This window comes from Palaemon carinicauda, chromosome 36 (assembly GCF_036898095.1).
Source record: "Palaemon carinicauda isolate YSFRI2023 chromosome 36, ASM3689809v2, whole genome shotgun sequence".
Taxonomy (NCBI): Eukaryota; Metazoa; Arthropoda; class Malacostraca; order Decapoda; family Palaemonidae; genus Palaemon; species Palaemon carinicauda.
Window position 1 is genome coordinate 68,858,634 of NC_090760.1, and position 18,894 is coordinate 68,877,527.

Genomic DNA, 18,894 nt, shown 5'->3' on the forward strand with positions numbered 1-18,894 from the left:
TTAAAAATTTAATGGCTACCTTCCAGCTTCACCGAAAGAATATCCGTATAAATAACGTAAGGTTTGTTAGTGTAAGAACAATTCAGATTTCAAAATTAGAATTGGAAGCTTTTTCTTTTTGGCAATAAACTCCAGCCCACAACAAAGGTAAAAGTCATCCTAGCCGATATTATGATACTTTTAAGTTTCATATATTTTCTTGCTCTGTGGGGTTAAACTGTATGATTTAGCCTTTCTGTAGTCATAACTGTTAAATATTAATGTACAATGAGGATGGTTTGCATGGTGATGATCAGTATTTCTGAAAAAAAAAAAAAAACACTATGTCGAGTGCATTAAATAGAGAATATGAGTGTTGCTAATCATAAATAACATCTTCAAGCCTGCTTCCTTAATTTTATCAATCACCAACGAGGAAGACTTGAGACTTCATTCTACGATTGAGGTGTTCACAATACTAAGTGTCTCCAGGGGCCGAGCAGAAAAAGCAAATTCACAAGAAAAATTAATTATGAAAATTGGCATTTTTCAAACGCTCATATTTCATCGTGTATGTATGAATTCTAAAATTCTTTATAGTCTATGTATATCCAAGTACTGTAACCCTTTTAGTGTGAAAAGAAGAATGATTTTAGTAGACATTTGAAGTAATTAAAAAAAAATTGCACTTTGAGGTCTAGACACCCTTAGTATTGTGAACTCACCAACTGATAACTAATTTCAGATAAAATTACATACCAATCCCTGCAACACAGCATCAGCCAAAGAGATTTGTATTCAATAGGTACAATCGATGAAAACTAATTTAAGAGTCTAAACGTTTTTCATTTGCGTGGTCGACACCTGTTCTTCATGCAAGGGAATGAGGTCGGGCACTATGTACAAGTTCTTAGGGGCCATGTGTTGGTGCTGTTGCGAATGACCCTGAGAGGTCAAATGGAGGTGAGTTGGTGGAAGATGATGCAGATAGTGCTGCTGCTGTTGTTGTTGTTGCTGTTGCTGCTGCTGCTGTTGTTGTTGCTGTTGCTGTTGCTGTTGTTGTTGCTGTTGCTGCTGTTGTTGTTGTTGGTCAGGACGTGTCGTGATGACAACAGACTCTTGGTGCTGGAGAATTGGTTGAGTGTGATGATGCTGGTATATGGGTCTGCTTATAATGTTTGGCTGAGTCTGGACAGTTTCCTGGGGGTGACTCATGGTTTGGTGGATGGTATGACTAGATGAATGAGGTGTCGAAGTGGGCACAGATGACGGCAGAAGGGTGCCCTGGGGTTCGTACCCACTGGTCGGAATCTGATCCTCTACTCCTTTGTAGGGTGAAACAGCCTTATCCTGCAATAAAAAAAGAAAAGATATATTTCGATTACATGAGTGTGGTATTGTTAAGGATCATGCGGTTTTTGTTGAAATACTGATGTCAAATACAGTAAAACATTTGGTAAATAAAACAGTAAATACTTCAACACAAACTTATTACTGTACTTTACAGCACTTTAAGCACATCCTATCTCTTAGTACCCCAGACTAGGGTTCAAGACCTGCTCAAGCTTGGTAAGTTTTTTATTGTGTCTGCAACCTTACCATCCTTGTGAGCGAAGGATGGAGGGTTTGAGGGAGCCTATAGTTCTACCTGGTGAGTCATCAGCAGCCACTGCCTGGCCCTCCCTGGTGAGTCATCAGCAGCCACTGCCTAGCCCTCCCTGGTCTTAGCTTGGGTGGAGAGAGGGCTTGGGAGTTGATCATATGTGTATATGGTCAGTCTATTGGGCATTGTCACTATCCCTTGCCTCTGTCATACATGAGCAGCCTTTAAACCTAAATGACAGTAACTGAGCGACAGAAGTCGGGGTCAAATCTTCATGCTGTAACATGTTCATGAGACAATATATAAGGTCAATGTCCCAGCCATCTTTCCACCTAAGATAGGGGTAGCCAATGACACGTGCTGACTCGGCAAGTAGACCTATGGGCTCTCCCAAAAACCATTATTACATAACTTACAGGGACATTAAGGTCATGTTTCCCTGTGTAAGCTGGCTAATCACAGCATGCAATCCATTGGATTTACAGTATCTGACTGAACCATTCTACATGTGGTCTTACAAACAAATCTACTACACAGCCATGGTGTTAGGGGGAAAGTAACAGGTAATATATCTTGAAAAATAGGAGGGTAAAAAGTAAAGGTAATATAACATCTTGAAAACTAGGAGAGTAAAGGTAATATATCTTGAAAACTAGGAGAGTAAAAGGTAAAGGTAATATAATATCTTGAAAACTAGGAGAGTAAAAGGTAAAGGTAATATAATATCTTGAAAACTAGAAAACTAGGAGAGTAAAAGGTAAAGGTAGTATAATATCTTGAAAAATAGGAGAGTAAAAGGTAAAAATAGGAGAGTAAAAGGTAAAAATAGGAGAGTAACAGGTAAAAATAGAAGAGTAAAATGTAAAGGTAATATAATATCTTGAAAACTAGGGGAGTAAAAGGTAAAGGTAATATAATATCTTGAAAAATAGGAGAGTAACAGGTAAAAATAGGAGAGTAAAAGGTAAAGGTAATATATCATCTTGAAAACTTGGAGAGTAAAAGGTAAAGGTAACATAATATCTTGAAAAATAGGAGAGTGAGAGTAAAAGGTAAAGGTAACATAATATCTTGAAAAATAGGAGAGTGAGAGTAAAAGGTAAAGGTAATATAATATCTTGAAAAATGGGAGAGTAGAAGGTAAAAATAGGAGAGTAAAACGTAAAGGTAATATAATATCTTGAAAAATATCAATCTAAAATAATGTATATTTTTCATTAAAATAGCCTGGATGGTGACTTGAAAGCAAAGGAGCGATAAGTCTGATAAGGACCAGATGGGACAAAGGAGCTCCCAAGAAATAAGGTAAATATATAGAAATTCACAATGGAAAGGAATGCATTCATTGCACCACCAGAAGAGGAGAATAACCTTACAAACTTCTTAAAAGAAGAAAGAAAGTAATGTTATACTCAACCTAAAAACCTAAAGAATTAAGTACCACATGAGACACCACTGTGGAAGGGCAAAAAAAGATAGACTTCCCTCTTTTAGATAAGGTTGAAAAATGATGATGCCTTTAAAGAAATGATACAGATGTGCACTATTTAAAGGAAAGGAGTCAAACTGACAGATTAAGGGTTAGTTGTTCCTTCCAATTGGAGGATTATGACTGGTAGGGCAGTTTACCATCTTGTTATAAGTTGACAAGTTAAAAGACTAAGCAGTGTATCTATTCTGTAAACTGAACATGACATCCAATCTAGATGAACTTTAGACCAGAGTAGTAGCTCCCCGTCCTTGATTCTTATATTTGAACTAAGTGATGACCTAATTCATTTCTTATCAAAAAGAGAAAACAATAAATCTTGACTTGAATGAGTAGCAAGTAATACCTGAACAAAGTTAAGACTGAAAAATCGATCTCTACTAACCACGTTGTTCTTGCATTCGTAATATGTGACGGCAGCTTCCTTGGGAACGTTGTGCTTTGTCGTCATGTGGTGGCGCAGCTTACGACGGTCGGCGTAGTTGCGGGAACAGAGAGAGCACTGAAAGCGCTCTTTGAGTTCCATGTGGTTGCGCTGAATGTGAGTTCTCAACTCCCCTTTCCACTTGTAACCTTTGCCGCAGTACTCGCAGTAGTGATGGACCGTTGAGTGTACTTTGTTGCGATGGTACCTGCAAAAATGTCCCAATCATTTCTAACCATTACATTTTATGTTTTCTAATTCTTTTCCTGAATTACACAAAAGCAGAATAAAGTAAAATACCAGAGATGTTTTATAATTGATGCTGAAGTAGAATGATGAACCACTTGCAATAACATAAAATGCCATCATGGATCTACTTTGGTCTAAACTGATCTATTTAAATGGATGATGCCCAAGTGATAGCTGACATCCATAAAAAAAAAAAAAAATTACCAAAGAAAAATTCAATTACTTTCACGAGAAAAATTCAAAGAAGAATATCGGCTATTCTTTGCCTACAGGTTATTATTTACATGAGGTTAAGTCGTTAGAACTATTTTAGGTATGATTCGATATCTGCTACAATGATCTCAATGGATTATCCTTTTAAAATAAACTCTTAAGAAAAGGTTGAGCTAACAATGCTGTACAGTACATACTACGTAAGAGTGGTTGAGCCACATGGCCCAGCTCTAGGACCAGGAAGGCCATTCACAGCCAATGTGCCACTGTTGCAAAATGAAGTAAATGTTGCAAATAGACTGGACAGCGAGGTGAAATGAAGGAAGTAGGTACAGAAGCTGTGGGTTCCACAAGGTTGTGGCTTCATTAATTTGGGTCCTATATGGCTGCTGCAAAAAATTAATTTAACCCTTTTACCCCCAGGCTATTTGGAAATTTCCAACCCTTAACCCCCAAGGGGTTATTTTTTCCCCAGCACATTTTGCAGTATATTTCTTTTAAATTGCTCTAACAGCCTTAATTTTTGTCATAGAGAGGTCGGTCTGGTCTCATTCTCTTGGAAAATGCCTGAATTTTCTCAAAAAATTATCAAAAATATGAAAAAATAAATTTTTATAGCATTTTTTTGCAAGGACGTACCGGTACGTCCATGGGGGTAAAGGGATGGGTTTTGTGAAACGTACCAGTACGTCCTTTGGGGGTAAAAGGGTTAAAAAGTAATTTGTCCTTCACGTAGGGAATGGCTGTTGAAATCATTAACGAGGTAGTTAACAACAGGCGGTAAGTGAGGGAGAGGAGCTCCCTCCCATCGCATTTCAAAAGCTCTTCACTTACGACTTTTTGGTTCACGACTGAGAGGGACGATTGAGGTGGGAAGTTTAACTTAAAGGACTCAGGTTTGTATAACTAGGAAGATAAAAATTACTTTAAAAAATTTGTTTCAAGTTCATATGCGGATAAAAACCAAAGGCGTAATGAGGGGCCCTGCAAGGGGGCTGAGATACCAGTTATGGGGGCTATGGGGAGTTCTGGGAGAGCACTATGGGACTGGTTGTTCTCTCTATCTATCTCTCTGCCTTCGCCCCAAACCATTCAATTCCTTCCACTTCGCTTCCCCCCCCCCTCTCTCTCTCTTCCAATTCAGCAGATAGCAGGGGAGGAGGAATTCTCTCAGTATCACAGGTTCATATTGAAAGTTTTTTTTTACCATGCAGCAAAAGCCTCATTGCTTAGTGAGTTGGGAGTCCCCCTAGAACTGAACTGGTTGGTTCTTTTACTTCCCTGGAAGTGTCAACCTAGCTGGTTCCTTATGGGAGCGAAGAACACAACTCCAGCAACTTTGTGTCTGTTTATCATAGGCTGAGAGGACCTGGCCTGTCCAAGATTGGTACGTGGTCAAAGGAGGGATCCTTTCCCCTGAAGGGGATAGCAGTCTAGAATAACATACCTGGCATTTGATGACTAAGGTGTTGGTATACATTCCAATATTTTTCCCCTCGTCTAGAGCGGATGGGAGAGAAACTGCTATAGGTTCTAAAGAATGGCTGTCAGAGATGTGGTTTACCAGCATTAATTCAGATCCAGTGAGTGACACTTATATCACTTTGTCCCTAATAGTGGAGCAGAAATAATGGAGGGTAAAAGCCACTCATTCTGCCTTCAATCCAGACATATCTATACATTACCATAGATAAGATGTTTACCATCTTGCATGGGAGCTGGGCTTGCTACACAACTACTTGAGCAGACACAAAAGATCTTGTTTTCAAACTCAAACAGTTGGGAGCAGGTGGGTCTTTTTCTAGTATCATTATTGACTTTTTGAGTAATAGATCATAATACATACATACATATACCAAGGAACTTCCCCCAATTTTGGGGGGTAGCCGACATCAACAAATGAAACAAAAACAAAAAGGGGACCTCACCATCCTTGTGACCTATGGATGGGGGGGTTTGGGGGAGCTTATAGGTGGAGAGGGAGCTTGGGCACTGATCTTATGTATAAATAGTAGGTCTAAATTGTCATTGTCCTTTTAGATTATTGCCTATCTAGGGAATTGTCAATGTCCCATGCATCTGTTATCCCTGAGTGACCTTTAAACCTAAAACCACTCTGATAGCAAGATTCCTCTTGAAGGCAAGGGTGCCGCCTAATCCCTGACTTTGCGAGTTCAGCTTCTAACATAGTACAGCACCTCAATTCTCTCGGCAGTCGAGGCTTGTGCATTATGAATCCTCTCACAAAGTCAAAAAGAGTTAGTTTCAAGATACCTCTCGGTACTGCCAGTGCTACTGAAAAGTCACTGACACTCGGGTCTGAGGTGTAGGGTCTTCTTCAGATAGCATACCAAATAGCACTGACGTGATACAAAAGCATCACCTCAATGCCTCCCTACAAGGAGAAAGGGGATGGAATAAGTGCTTGAACCTGGGGTCGTGCCCCGCCAGGTTCCGAGTTTTGGTCTCGTAACATGGCACTAAATTAAGGGAGCTCTTACCTCTCCTAAGTATGGGAGACTAAGGCATAGAGATTGTGTAACTCACCCAAACTATTTGCCAATGCTACGACAGCAGACAGTATTGAGAGTCAGAACTCTAGTGTAAAATAACAGACATGTAGCTAAGAAGAATACAAATTGCTTTGAAATTTTTTTTTATAACTGTAATTATTGTTACCTGGTCACTCAATCACTCTGGCATATGGAGACTCAGTGCATGGAGATCTAGGGCGTAGAAACAGCGCATAAGGATCCAGAGCATGGGGACCTAGCACGTGAAGTCTTAAGGCTAGAGGTTTCAGTGTGCATTCCTAGTGTGAAAACTTAACTCGTGACAGATTTGCACGTAGAGTACGTCTGACTGGACTGTCAGACTGTATGTGTGGAGACCTTGCATGTATGAGCGAAAGGTAGTATGGTAAAAGACTGTCCACATACAGATTTTACAAGTACTCTTAAAAGGCAATACTGTCAGGCCATAAGCGAGGAGACCTTGCGTGTAAGGGTGAAAGGTACTACTGTACGCTCAGAAAAGGATCGGTCAACAGAGACAAGACAGCCTAAAAACACCATCACGCTCAAGCTCATAAATCGTAGAGATAGAGCACGTAAATCAAAGTAAATGTGGATATCAGGTGAGTGGAGTTTCCTCTAGGCATGCGCCACTACATTCTCCCGAAAGAGATAAAACACCCAGTTAGTTCGAGTCCCAAGGTAAGGGCCAAGTTGTATAAGTTTCGAGTGCCAATGTTCTTTCCCGCAATGAGCCACCTCTTGGCACAACTTTTCCCGGTATACCGGGTACCCAGGGACCTCCCTCTATGTGCTTGGCGATGTTTCTTCCCATAAGGGGCAAGTTTCGGCACATCGAGGAAGTGTAGTACAGCACTCTTTCCCGCAATGAGAGAAACAGTGGGAGTTGCACGAATGAATGTCGATAGTATTTCTTGGACTTCTTAAATGTCTTGAATGTTATTATCCTTGAAGTTGCAGGGAAGACTCCCATAAAGAAGAGGCAAAGGAGGGAAGAACTTGAAGTTCGCCTTCACACGGTAGCACGGGAAACAACAGGAACTCAAAAGAGAAAGCAACTACATTTTGTCCTTAGCATCTTCTAGGGATTGGGAAGACACTGAAAGAAAGGGGAAGGGTGGTATCCTTTTCTAATCACACTCAGCATCGACTTCCTCCGACAGATGCACAGCGAAGCCTTAGGGTAGACTTTTTCCTCAGGAGTCATTGTCAATATAATGTTTTACTACTGAGGGAGAGACAGCAAACAGCAATGTTGGCAAACAAGAAGGAATCAGCAGGCTGTGTGAAGGGTTCATTTTATTTTATTCATTTGTTGTTTCTCGAGAGAGAGAGAGAGAGAGAGAGAGAGAGAGAGAGAGAGAGGAGAGAGAGAGAGAGAGGAGAGAGAGAGAGAGAGAGAGAGAGATGAGAGAGAGAGAGAGAGAGAGAGAGAGAGGAGAGAGAGAGAGAGAGAGGAGAGAGAGAGAGAGAGAAGAGAGAGAGAGAGAGAGATTATGTGTTTGTGTGTGTGTGTTCGCGCTGCGCGCTGCCGAACAAGTGGTAATTAGCCTAATGATTGTTGTAGTGGGAAAGACTGTTGATATAATTGAGGTTGGTTGTTTACATTTTTAGCTAGGTTAGGGCAGTAATGAATGTCTTGAGCGAAAGGATTTTCTATTTGATTGTAGCAGGAGTCGGTTGTTTTTTTTGTTCATCGACAGCCGGCTATGAAGTGACTTTTTTTTGTATTGGAGTAAGTACTGTTTTCCTTTATATTTGTTATGCGCGATCATGAATGATAGAAAGTTTATCATTTATCTTTGATTATAGTGTGATAGTTTAGTTAGTTAAGAGCATTCGTAAGTGTTTTTCTTTTTTATTGCAGGCCATTAATTCCTCCTTTGAAGAGATTTTTTTTTGGATTGATAGCTGCTGAGCTGGCCTGTATTATTACATTGAATTAAGACTACTCCTTTAGACTCCTTGGAGTTTAATTTTGGCCCTGAAGGTGTGGTTTGCCAGCCGTATAGATATGAATACCTTGCTGATGACGAAACGGACCATACAATGAATGTAGAATTAGACTGTGGATACTGTATATAGAATTTTGAGCGTTGATGACCTGGCTGTAAATAGATTTTTCCCTTGATGATGATGATGATGACGACCAGCGCATAAGATTGCACAGTCGAATTGGCTGTACGATATTGTTGGCCAGTGGCAGTAGGCTACAAGGACTGTTGCCAGTGTGAATTAAGTTTTCTCTTGTTTTGGCATTGTGTTACTTTATTTTTATTGTGTTACAGAATATGATTGGTGTTTCAGTGTTAAGTAATCTATTTTAGTCTTAAGTATGCTTTTGGTACTGTGCGTAAGTAATCTATTTTAGTCTTAAGTATGCTTTTGGTACTGTGCATGGACTGACGGTGTTGGGTATATTAAAATGATATTGTTTTTCCGATTATTGGCGAGTTCTCGGTACCCTCACGCACCGATATATATACAGTAAATTTTTGTCTGTGTTAAATTTATGATAAGAGTGATTTTTTTTTTTTTTTTTGGTTTAATAAGCAAGTAATATAGTTTTAAGGATAAGTTTTGTTTTATTGTTTCCTTCGTGCAATAGTCCAGTTGACGTAAAAGTAAGGGGAAAGTTTGTGTTGTGGGATAATTTGTAAGTCAGAGCGATCAAAGGTGTGGGGGTTTGTTTTGTTTACATCCCACTACAGCTGCACAGACAACTGTCCAACAGCTACAATTGTCATAATTGACTGCAAAAGTTTCATCTTTCTTATAATATCTTGCACACAACAATCTGTCAAAACCATTATCTAAAAGGAAAAGCTAAAAATCAAAATATCTAGATAAGGACACCAGGAGTAACTCTGTGTAAGTTTAAATGACCCTATCCAGCTTCTCTGAAGGCACACTCCTAATAAATTATGAGAATCTGTATTCATGTAACAATAAATCACCAACGAAGGATAATGGCTTGTGAAAATTAAATAACTTGAGATTGTATCCTCTCCTTTTCCATTCAAATAAAGGAAATTTAATTTGATTTATGTTATTTCTCTTTAGTTTGTCATGAAGAAATACAATTGTATACACTATCAGAAACTTCCATTCCCGTATAGTAGTACAGTACATAAAAGCAGGCTAACCTTGTAAAGTGCTAACCTTGCCTACCTGGGATATTCATGCCATCTCAGAAACTATATACCTACTGTAATGTTCAAGAACATCCTATAATTTACAAAATATATTCATAATAAACAGTATCATAAATAGTACATTCTCTGGACCTCTGACTTAAAGGCAATTTTAAAATTTAATGAAATTAACGTCTGTATTCGTTAAATGAGTTATTTTCATTAACGCAAATGCAGTACCCACAATAAAAATTATATTTTCATGATAAAATAAATTTTTGAACATACTTACCTGGTAGTTATATATATACTGTATAGCTTTAGCCCCTGACGTCACGGCAGAATTTCAAAACTCGTGACAATCGCCGATTGGGTAGCCAGGTGTACCATCGGTGTGCCCTCTAGCCAGGTACCTGGAACCATTCCAACTATTCCTCAGGTCTTCCATGCCCTTAGTCTCTAGAGGGGAGGAAGGTGGGAATTAAATTATATATAACTACCAGGTAAGTATGTTCAAAAATTTATCTTATTATGAAGATATCATTTCTAAACATCTGACCTACCTGGTAGTTATATATATAGCTGATTGACACCTTTGGTGGAGGGTCCGAGACAGCCAACATCGTTGGAATTTACCTAAGAGTTAATAAACAAACTTAAGGGTTCGTACCTGTTAAGGAAGCTGACTTCAATGATTTCCCGCCTCATTAAGTCCTCTTTCCTTGAGAGATCCAGCGATCCACCCAGGGAGCTGAAGACCTGTAGGAGCTGTCAAACCGGTGTATAACTTCTATGTGACAGGACCTCTTCCAATACCCTTGTTCTGGGCGCTCTCAAGGAACAAACTGACCCCGACTGTAAATAAATGTTTGTGGAAGACCGCGTCCAGTCTCCAAACAACCATAAAAAATTAACAGTTCCAAGAGAAGAAAAAGGGTATTAGGTTATGGGATTGTAGGGGTAGATCCTTCTCCCACTACTGCACTCGCTGCTACGAATGGTCCCAGAGTGTAGCAGTCCTCGTAAAGTCTGTACTTGCTTCAAATAGTGTGAGGCAAAAACTGATTTGCTCCTCCAAAATGTCGTGTCCATGATACTCTGCAAGGACCTATTCTGTTTAAAGGCTACAGAGGTTGCTACAGCTCTAACTTCTTGCGCTATGACCTTCAGAAGCTTGAGATCCGCCTCACTACAAAGTGAATGAGCCTCCCTTATTAAGTGTCTGATGAAGAAGGATAGAGCCTTCTTTGACATTAGTAGAGAGGGCTTTTTGACTGAGCACCACAGTGCTTCTGACTTACCACGTAAATCCTTCGTTCTCTCCAGGTAAAACTTCAGGGCTTTTACTGGACACAGGACCTTCTCTAATTCCTCTCCAATCAAATCCGCAAGGTTCGGAATCTCAAAAGCCTTGGGCCAAGGTTGTGAAGGGTGTTCGTTCTTTGCTAGAAACCCCAGCTGTAAGGAGCAGAAAGCCTTGTTATGTCTAAAGCCTACAGCTTTGCTGAAGGCATGAATTTCACTTCAGGACTACATCTAGATTCCAAGCCGGTGGGTCCAGATGTCCTTCCTTAGTGGTATCGAAGGATCTGAAAAGGTCCTGGAGATCTTTATTATCAGACAAGTCCAAATCTCTATGTCTGAAGACAGCTGCTAACATACTTCTGTACCCCTTAATGGCTGAGGTCGAAAACTTACGCCTCCTTTTAAGGTACAAAAGAAAGTCAACTATCTGAGTCACAGAGGTACTGGAAGAGGAAAAAGAGTTGTCTCTGCACCATTCTCTAAAAACCTCCCACTTGGATTGGTAAACCTTGATGGTGAAAGATCTCCTTGCTCTCGCAATCACACTAGCTGCTTCCTTTGAAAAACCTCTAGCTCTCGTGAGTTTTCGATAGTTTGAAGGCAGTTAGATGTAAAGCTTGGAGGTTTAGGTGATACCTTTCCAAGTGTGGTTGTTTGAGTAGCTCTATTCTCATAGGGAGACTTCTCGCTGTGTTGACCATCCATTCCAGTACCTCTGTGAACCACTCTCTTGTCGGCCAAAAGGGGACCACTAGCGTCATTCTGGTGCCCTCATGCGACACGAATTTCTGAATCACCTTGTGTACTATTTTGAATGGCAGAAAAGCGTACACATCTAGGTGAGATCAGTTTATGAGGAATGCGTCTATGTGAATTGATTCAGGATCTGGCACTGGAGAACAGTAAGTCTCCAGTATCTTCCTTTTCGCTATGGCAAACAGGTCTATGCAAGGACGACCCCACGTCTGCCACAGGCTCTTGCAGACCTCCTGATGAAGCGTCTGCCATCACATTTCTTTCCCCTTGAATGAATCCTGTGACTAGACTCACGTTCCTTTTCATTGTCCAGTAAAGGAGCTCTCTCAACGTCTCGTAAAGAGACCTCGAGTGGGTTCCGCCTTGCTTGCCTATGTAGGCCAACGCCGTAGTGTTGTCTGAGGTGACCTGCACCACCCTGTTACGAACTGAATTTTCGAACCCTTTGAGAGCTAAAAAGACTGCCAACAGCTCCTTCTGATTTATATGGAGGGTCTCCTGTTCTTTTGTCCAGGAACCCGAGATTTCCAACTTTCCCAGTGTTGCTCCCCACCCCGAGTCCGAGGCGTTGGAACACAACACTAGGTCTTGGTTCCTCTGCTCAAGAGAAAGACCCTCTTGGAGCTTGACGGGGTCGTTCCACCACCGAAGACATTGCTTCATGGGCTCTGAAATGGGAATACGCTTCGTCTCCAGCTCTATCCCCTTGTTCCAATTTTGATTGAGGTGGAACTGAAGAGGGCAAGGAGATTTCTGCTCTAGCAAGGAAAGGGTTCCCCTGATAAATCCAACGTCATTTGCAGATCCTCCAGGCAGCGAATGTAGGAATGAGCTCTGAGGAGCCAGTTGCCCAGATACAGAGAGGCTCTGATACTTCTTGAATGCAGCACTCCCACTAAATTGGACATCAACTTTGTGAAGATTTGAGGCACGGTGCTTAGTCCGAATTAAAGAGCCCGAAACTGGAATACTTCCTCTTTGTACACGAATTTCAGGTATTTCTTGAAGTTCAGATAGATGGGGATGTAAAAATACGCATCCTGAAGGTCTAACAAGACCATCCAGTCATCCTTTCTGACTGTCGCTAGGACTGATTTTATTGATTCCATTGTGAATTTCGTCTTCCGTACGAAGACGTTGAGCGCACTCACACCCAGTACTGGTCTCCATCCCCCCCGAGTTCTTGGGAACTAGGAACAAACGATTGTAAATGCCTGGTGACCCTAGATCTCGCACCTTCTCTATTGCCTCCTTCTCTAATGAAAACGACATTTGCTGTTGAATCGCCGTACTTTTGATACCTCTCTGTATCTGGCTGAGAGATCTATTGGAGTTACTACTAAAGGGGGTTTTCCTAGGAAAGGAATTTTGTATCCCTCCTTGAGCAACTGAAAGGACCAAAGGTCTGCTCCTCGCTTCTCCCATACTTGCCAGAAGTTGGATAGTCTGGCTCCTACCGCTGTCTGAAGACGAATGCTGTCAGAGCCTGCTTCGTCCTTGTCTTGAGTCTCTAATCTTCGATCTCCTTCCTTCAGGTCTGGTACTACTTCTGCCGAAAGTTTTCCCCCGATAGGTCTGAGAAAACTGATGAGTTGGTGTTTCCTCCTTAGATTTACGAATCAAGAAGGACGTTGGCAGAACCTTCCTTGTTGTCTTCGACACTAAGTCCAGTGTAGCCTTATGGATTAACGCGGAAGAGACTTCTTTGAACAGATCTTGCGGAAAAAGGAGCGAAGACAGAGGTGCATAAAGCAGCTCAGATTTCTTAAGGATAACTGCTGAGAAAAGTGCCGCTAACTCATTGGCCCCATCTCTCAACGCCTTGTCCATACATGACATAACATGGACGAGACCTTCTGTGTCAACATCCTTCAAAGAATCCATCCTTTTCCCCAAGACTCCCAGAGTCCAATCAAGGATATTAAAAACTTAGAAGGCTCTGAAAATGTCTTTGAGCAGGTGGTCCAACTCAGAAGTTGACCAAAAGACTTAAGTCCTTTTCATGGCCGTCCGACGAGGGGCGTCCACCAGACTCGAGAAGTCCCCTTGGGTAGAGGCAGGGACTCCCAGGCCGAGAGCTTCTCCAATTTCGTACCTAATACTCGACCTGGATGCTAATCTGGCCGGAGAAAAAAAAACCGAGAAAATTGTTTTTCCCCTGGTCTTTCTTAGATTGCATCTAGTCTCCCATAACCTTTAAGGCTCTCTTGGATGAACGAGACAAAACCATCTTCGTAAAATGAGACTCCTTTGAAGATTTCCCAAGCGTAAATTCTGAAGGCGGGGAACGAAGAACAGCAGGAACAAAGTTCTCAGGGAAGACCCCAAGAAAAACTCTCATGAGCCTTTTCAAGTAAACCGAATAATGATGGTTCTTCGGGTCCTCTTCTTCTGAAACATCCTCTAAAAGATAACCAGGGGAAAGATGACAGTCGTCGTTCCCTTCTTCTGATTGTCCTCATACCGAAGTCGAGACGTCCTGTTTCCTCGACATCGACTCCTTTTCGTGACTCCTGGAGTTATGACATCCAAAATCTTGACGCCTGGCGTCATGGAGTCCAAAAATTTGACGTTCGGAGCCATGAAGTCCGCGTTTTTGACGCTCGGCTTCATGACTTACTTTTACTTTTATTTTTAGGGGTTTATTTCTCGACATCAAATGGAAGGTCGTTGAAGAGTCTCGTGCAGCATAACAAAAAGTTCTTCCTCCTATTGCATGATTCACACTAATTTCAAATAGTCTATATGGGTCAACATCATGTCTAACTCTTACAGCAGCGTTGGTAGCTTGATGTCCAAGGCTCTGATGCTCGCCGTTACGACGTCCAACTTCTTGACTCTCGGTGTCATGACTTCCGAGATTCCGACGCTCGGCGTCACGTCGTCCAACTTCTTGACGCTCGGCATCATGCCTTCCAAGGTTCTGACACTCAGCGTCACAACGTCCAACTTCTTGACGCTCGGCGTCATGCCTTCCAAAGTTCTGACGCTCGGCGTCATGACTTCCAAGGTTCTGACGCTCGGCGTCACGACGTCCAACTTCTTGACGCTTGGCGTCATGCCTTCCAAGGTTCTGACGCTCGGCGTCATGCCTTCCAAGGTTCTGACGCTCGGCGTCATGACGTCCAACTTCTTGACGCTCGGCGTCATGCCTTCCAAGGTTCTGACGCTCGGCGTCATGCCTTCCAAGGTTCTGACGCTCGGCGTCATGCCTTCCAAGGTTCTGACGCTCGGCGTCATGCCTTCCAAGGTTCTGACGCTCGGCGTCATGCCTTCCAAGGTTCTGACGCTCGGCGTCACGACGTCCAACTTCTTGATGCTCGGCGTCATGCCTTCCAAGGTTCTGACGCTCGGCGTCATGCCTTCCAAGGTTCTGACGCTCGGCGTCATGCCTTCCAAGGTTCTGACGCTCGGCGTCACGACGTCCAACTTCTTGACGCTTGGCGTCATGCCTTCCAAGGTTCTGACGCTCGGCGTCATGCCTTCCAAGGTTCTGACGCTCGGCGTCACGACGTCCAACTTCTTGACGCTCGGCGTCATGCCTTCCAAGGTTCTGACGCTCGGCGTCATGCCTTCCAAGGTTCTGACGCTCGGCATCATGCCTTCCAAGGTTCTGACGCTCGGCGTCATGCCTTCCAAGGTTCTGACGCTCGGCGTCATGCCTTCCAAGGTTCTGACGCTCGGCGTCACGACGTCCAACTTCTTGACGCTTGGCGTGATGTAGTCCAACCCCTTGAAATACGTAAGAACGTTGGCCCCGTCTGTGAACTGCGTCATCCGATGACGAAGATAACACTTTCATCTCGCCTTTCCCATGGCGAGGGCGAGCGTCCTGGGAAGCGTCAACAGGTATGCTCGAGGGGACGACTGCTCGGGAGCTAACGCCTCTCGCCTCCCTTCGCCTGTCGACATTCCTTCTCCCAGGGGTTGGGGAGCTTGGAAGAGGTCTATAGGACTAGGAGAACGACAGGTTCGAGCAGCCGCACACTCCACTGCACTGATTTTAGCACTGACACTTGCACTTTTTAACTCTTTCACATCAGACCATAATTTAGTCCTGCCTGCTGCGAGAGATTCTTCTCTTTCGCCAAGGGCTTGAATGAGAATCCAATACTGTAGGCTAACGATTAATATTAGTATTCCCATAATCGAAATATTGAGTAAGGATACAAAGTATTTTGTGTGTCTGTATCGATTGTCATGAGTACTGCGGAGCGTAAATTTGACTATACGCTAGTTTTATTTAATCTCTGATAATAGATCGATGATTATCTAAAGAAAGTATACTAATAGAACAAATATTTTCTAGAAAATAATATATTTCCTTTTACATTATAAAAATTAAATACTTTTGCATTGTGAGTTAGTATTTTCTTTTCATTCCTTGCAAAAAAAAAAGAAATGAATATCAAAAATTTTAAGTAATTTTTATTTTTCCTAACATACTTACCGAGAACTACTTTCTTAGGAGTAACTGTAATCTCCTCTCAACCGACCAGAGTTTTGTGTAGTATACCCTACGTCCGTTTTCTATGGAGGACTAACCCAGGAGTAAGGAGAACGTGCCCTGAGGGTAGACCTGAGCTAGGTCGGCTTTAGGTTGGGTCCCGCTAGTCAGTAAGTTCCTCGGATGGTGCAAAAAGTCCCTGCAAGGGCAGAAAGGCACTCGGGGAAGGTAGGGAGGGCCATTACCCGAAAGTAGTTCTCGGTAAGTATGTTAGGAAAAATAAAAATTACTTAAAATTTTTGATTTGTTCCAACACAGATACTTACCTCGAACTACTTTCTTAGGAGACTTACACTTTAGGAGGTGGAAGTGGCTTCCTGACCTTCAGACCCAGCTAAGCGGACGACAAGTAACCTAGATATGAACTAGGCTCTATAAAATAAAAACTGGAAAAGGAACGGTAGGGCCAACTACACAAAGAGCTCACGTTAGTGTCTAAGTACTCACCCTTTAAAATATTTTCTGATGCTGAGTCCAGTGACAAAGTTGCAAAGACGTGTTCTTCATTGGTTACATATGTGTGGTTATCTCCGGTAGGGATAGGAAAATGGGGATTAGGGTGAAAAGGAACGAACCTGTGTCTCCTGGTTTTGCTATCCACGATTGCACCTGGGGCTTCACCGTTAAATCGCTTGGAGCGCGGAGATGACTGTCCCAATGGAAAACCCGTCCAAAGACCTCCTTGAGTAATCCTTGAGATAATGGGCAGTAAAGGTCGACTGGTTCGACCAGGTGCCCGCCCGAAGGATCTGGCCCACTGCCATGTTCTTCTCAAAGGCTAAAGAAGTGCTTAGGCCTCTAATGTCATGGGGCCTAGGAGTACCTGGCAGGGCCAGTCCCTCCTCCTTATAGGACCTGGCAATAACTTGTCTCAACCAAAAGGAGATGGTATTCTTCGATACCTGCTTCTTCGTAACACCTGTGGAGACGAAAAGACTCTTGATAATCGGCCGGAGATGTGCAGTCCTCTCAAGGTACTTCCTAACGGCACGGACGGGGCACAACCTCAAATCCTCTTGATTCCCAGTCTTAGGAATGGCTGGCAGTGAGAACCCCTCGAACTTAGGATCCCAGACTGCTGGATTCTGGGTTTTTGCCACGAAAGAAGGGACGAACTTGAGGGAGATTTCTCTCCACCCCTTCGAATGAGGACGTCGTAAGACAGCCCATGGATCTCTCCTACTCTTTTCGCAGAGGCCAAGGCCAACAAAAAGACCGTCTTGAGAGTGAGATCCCTGTCTACAATATCTTTCAACGGTTCGAACGGGGGCTACTTAACATCTTCAGAACCCTAGCCAAGTCCCACTGAGGCACCTTAACAATTTGAGGAGGGCAGGCTTGTTCAAAGCTCCTGATAAGCATAGAGATGTGTCTAGAGGAGCCCAGGTCGATGCCCTTCAGAAGGAAGACTTGACCCAAGGCTGCACGTACTCCTTTTATAGCTGGGATTGACATCCCCGCCTCGTCTCTGAGATATACTAGAAAGTCTGCGATATCTGGGACTGAGGCTTTGAGGGGCTTGATGTTCTTTGAAGCACACCACTTCGTAAAAGAGGCCCATTTCGCTTGGTAGACCGCTGCTGACGACCTGCTCAGATAACGCGACATCTTTTCTGCAGTTCCTGACGAATATCCTTCCTTCCTCAGGAGTCGCTCGATAGTCTCCAGGCGTCAAGGCGTAGAGACAGTGGGTTGTCGTGGAACCTGAGAAAGTGTGGCTGTTGTAGAAGATCTGGCCTGTCGGGGAGTGGCCATGGAGGAAGGCATGCCAGGTCTTTTAGATCCGCGAACCACTCTCTCTCCGGCCACCAGGGCGCTACCAAAGTCATCCTTAAGTTTCGGGCAGCCCTTACTCTGTTGAGCACTTGCCTGATCAACGTGAAGGGGGGAAAAGCGTACACGTCTAGGTTGTCCCATTTGTGCTGAAAGGCATCCTCCAAGGCTGCCTTTGGGTCTGAGACAGGAAAACAAAACACGGGGAGTTGTGCGTTCGGTCTGGTTGCAAAGAGGTCCATCACTGGGGAACCCCATCGTTGAATGATGAGCCTGGCTACTTCTGGGAGGAGGGACCACTCTGTTCCCACTATCTGACCCATCCTGCTGAGACCGTCGGCTAGGACGTTCTTCTTCCCAGGGATGAACCTTGCCAATAACACTATCTGGTTCGACTCCGCCCAATCCAGGATCTCTAGGGCGAGATCGCACAACTCCCTTGACTTGAGGCCTCCTTGCTTCTTTATGTACGCGACTACTGTGGCGCTGTCGCACATCAACGCCACAGTGTTTCCCCTTAGTAGTTCGATGAACTGCAGACAAGCTTTTTGGACTGCCTTCAACTCTAGGACATTGATGTGTAGGCCTTTCTCCACGTCCGTCCAGGTTCCTCTCGCCGTCTCGTTGAGATGTGCTCCCCATCCCTCGTTGGAGGCGTCTGTGAATAGGAGCATCTCGGGAGGCTCGGTCGCGAAGGGCATCCCCTTGAGAGTATTCGACCGGCACTGCCACCACTCCAGGGAGGGTATTGTGTTCGGCAGAACTGGGATTAATTTTTGGGGCGAGTCCAGTTGGTTCCAGCAACCCTTCAGGTTCCATTGGATACTCCTGAGCCTGAGCCTCCCTTGGGGAACCAGTTTCTCTAATGACACCAGATGACCTATTAGCCTTTGCCAGTCCTTGGCTCTCCTGGGTTGCCCCGAAAGGA

General features: G+C 43.3%; 1 protein-coding gene across 3 annotated transcripts in view; it reads right to left on the reverse strand.

The window, feature by feature from the left end:
- Positions 1–804: 804 nt before the first annotated feature.
- Positions 805–18,894, reverse strand: part of LOC137628880 (uncharacterized) — a 403,929-nt gene continuing 385,839 nt past the window's right edge. For all 3 annotated transcript variants that reach the window (XM_068360132.1, XM_068360130.1, XM_068360131.1), the window contains 2 exons: positions 3,457–3,703; positions 805–1,329 (listed from right to left, as the gene is read on the reverse strand). In XM_068360132.1, coding sequence (XP_068216233.1) covers positions 814–1,329; positions 3,457–3,703 — 763 coding nt within the window. In that variant the 3' untranslated portion in view covers positions 805–813. The remainder of the gene's footprint in view (positions 1,330–3,456; positions 3,704–18,894) is intronic.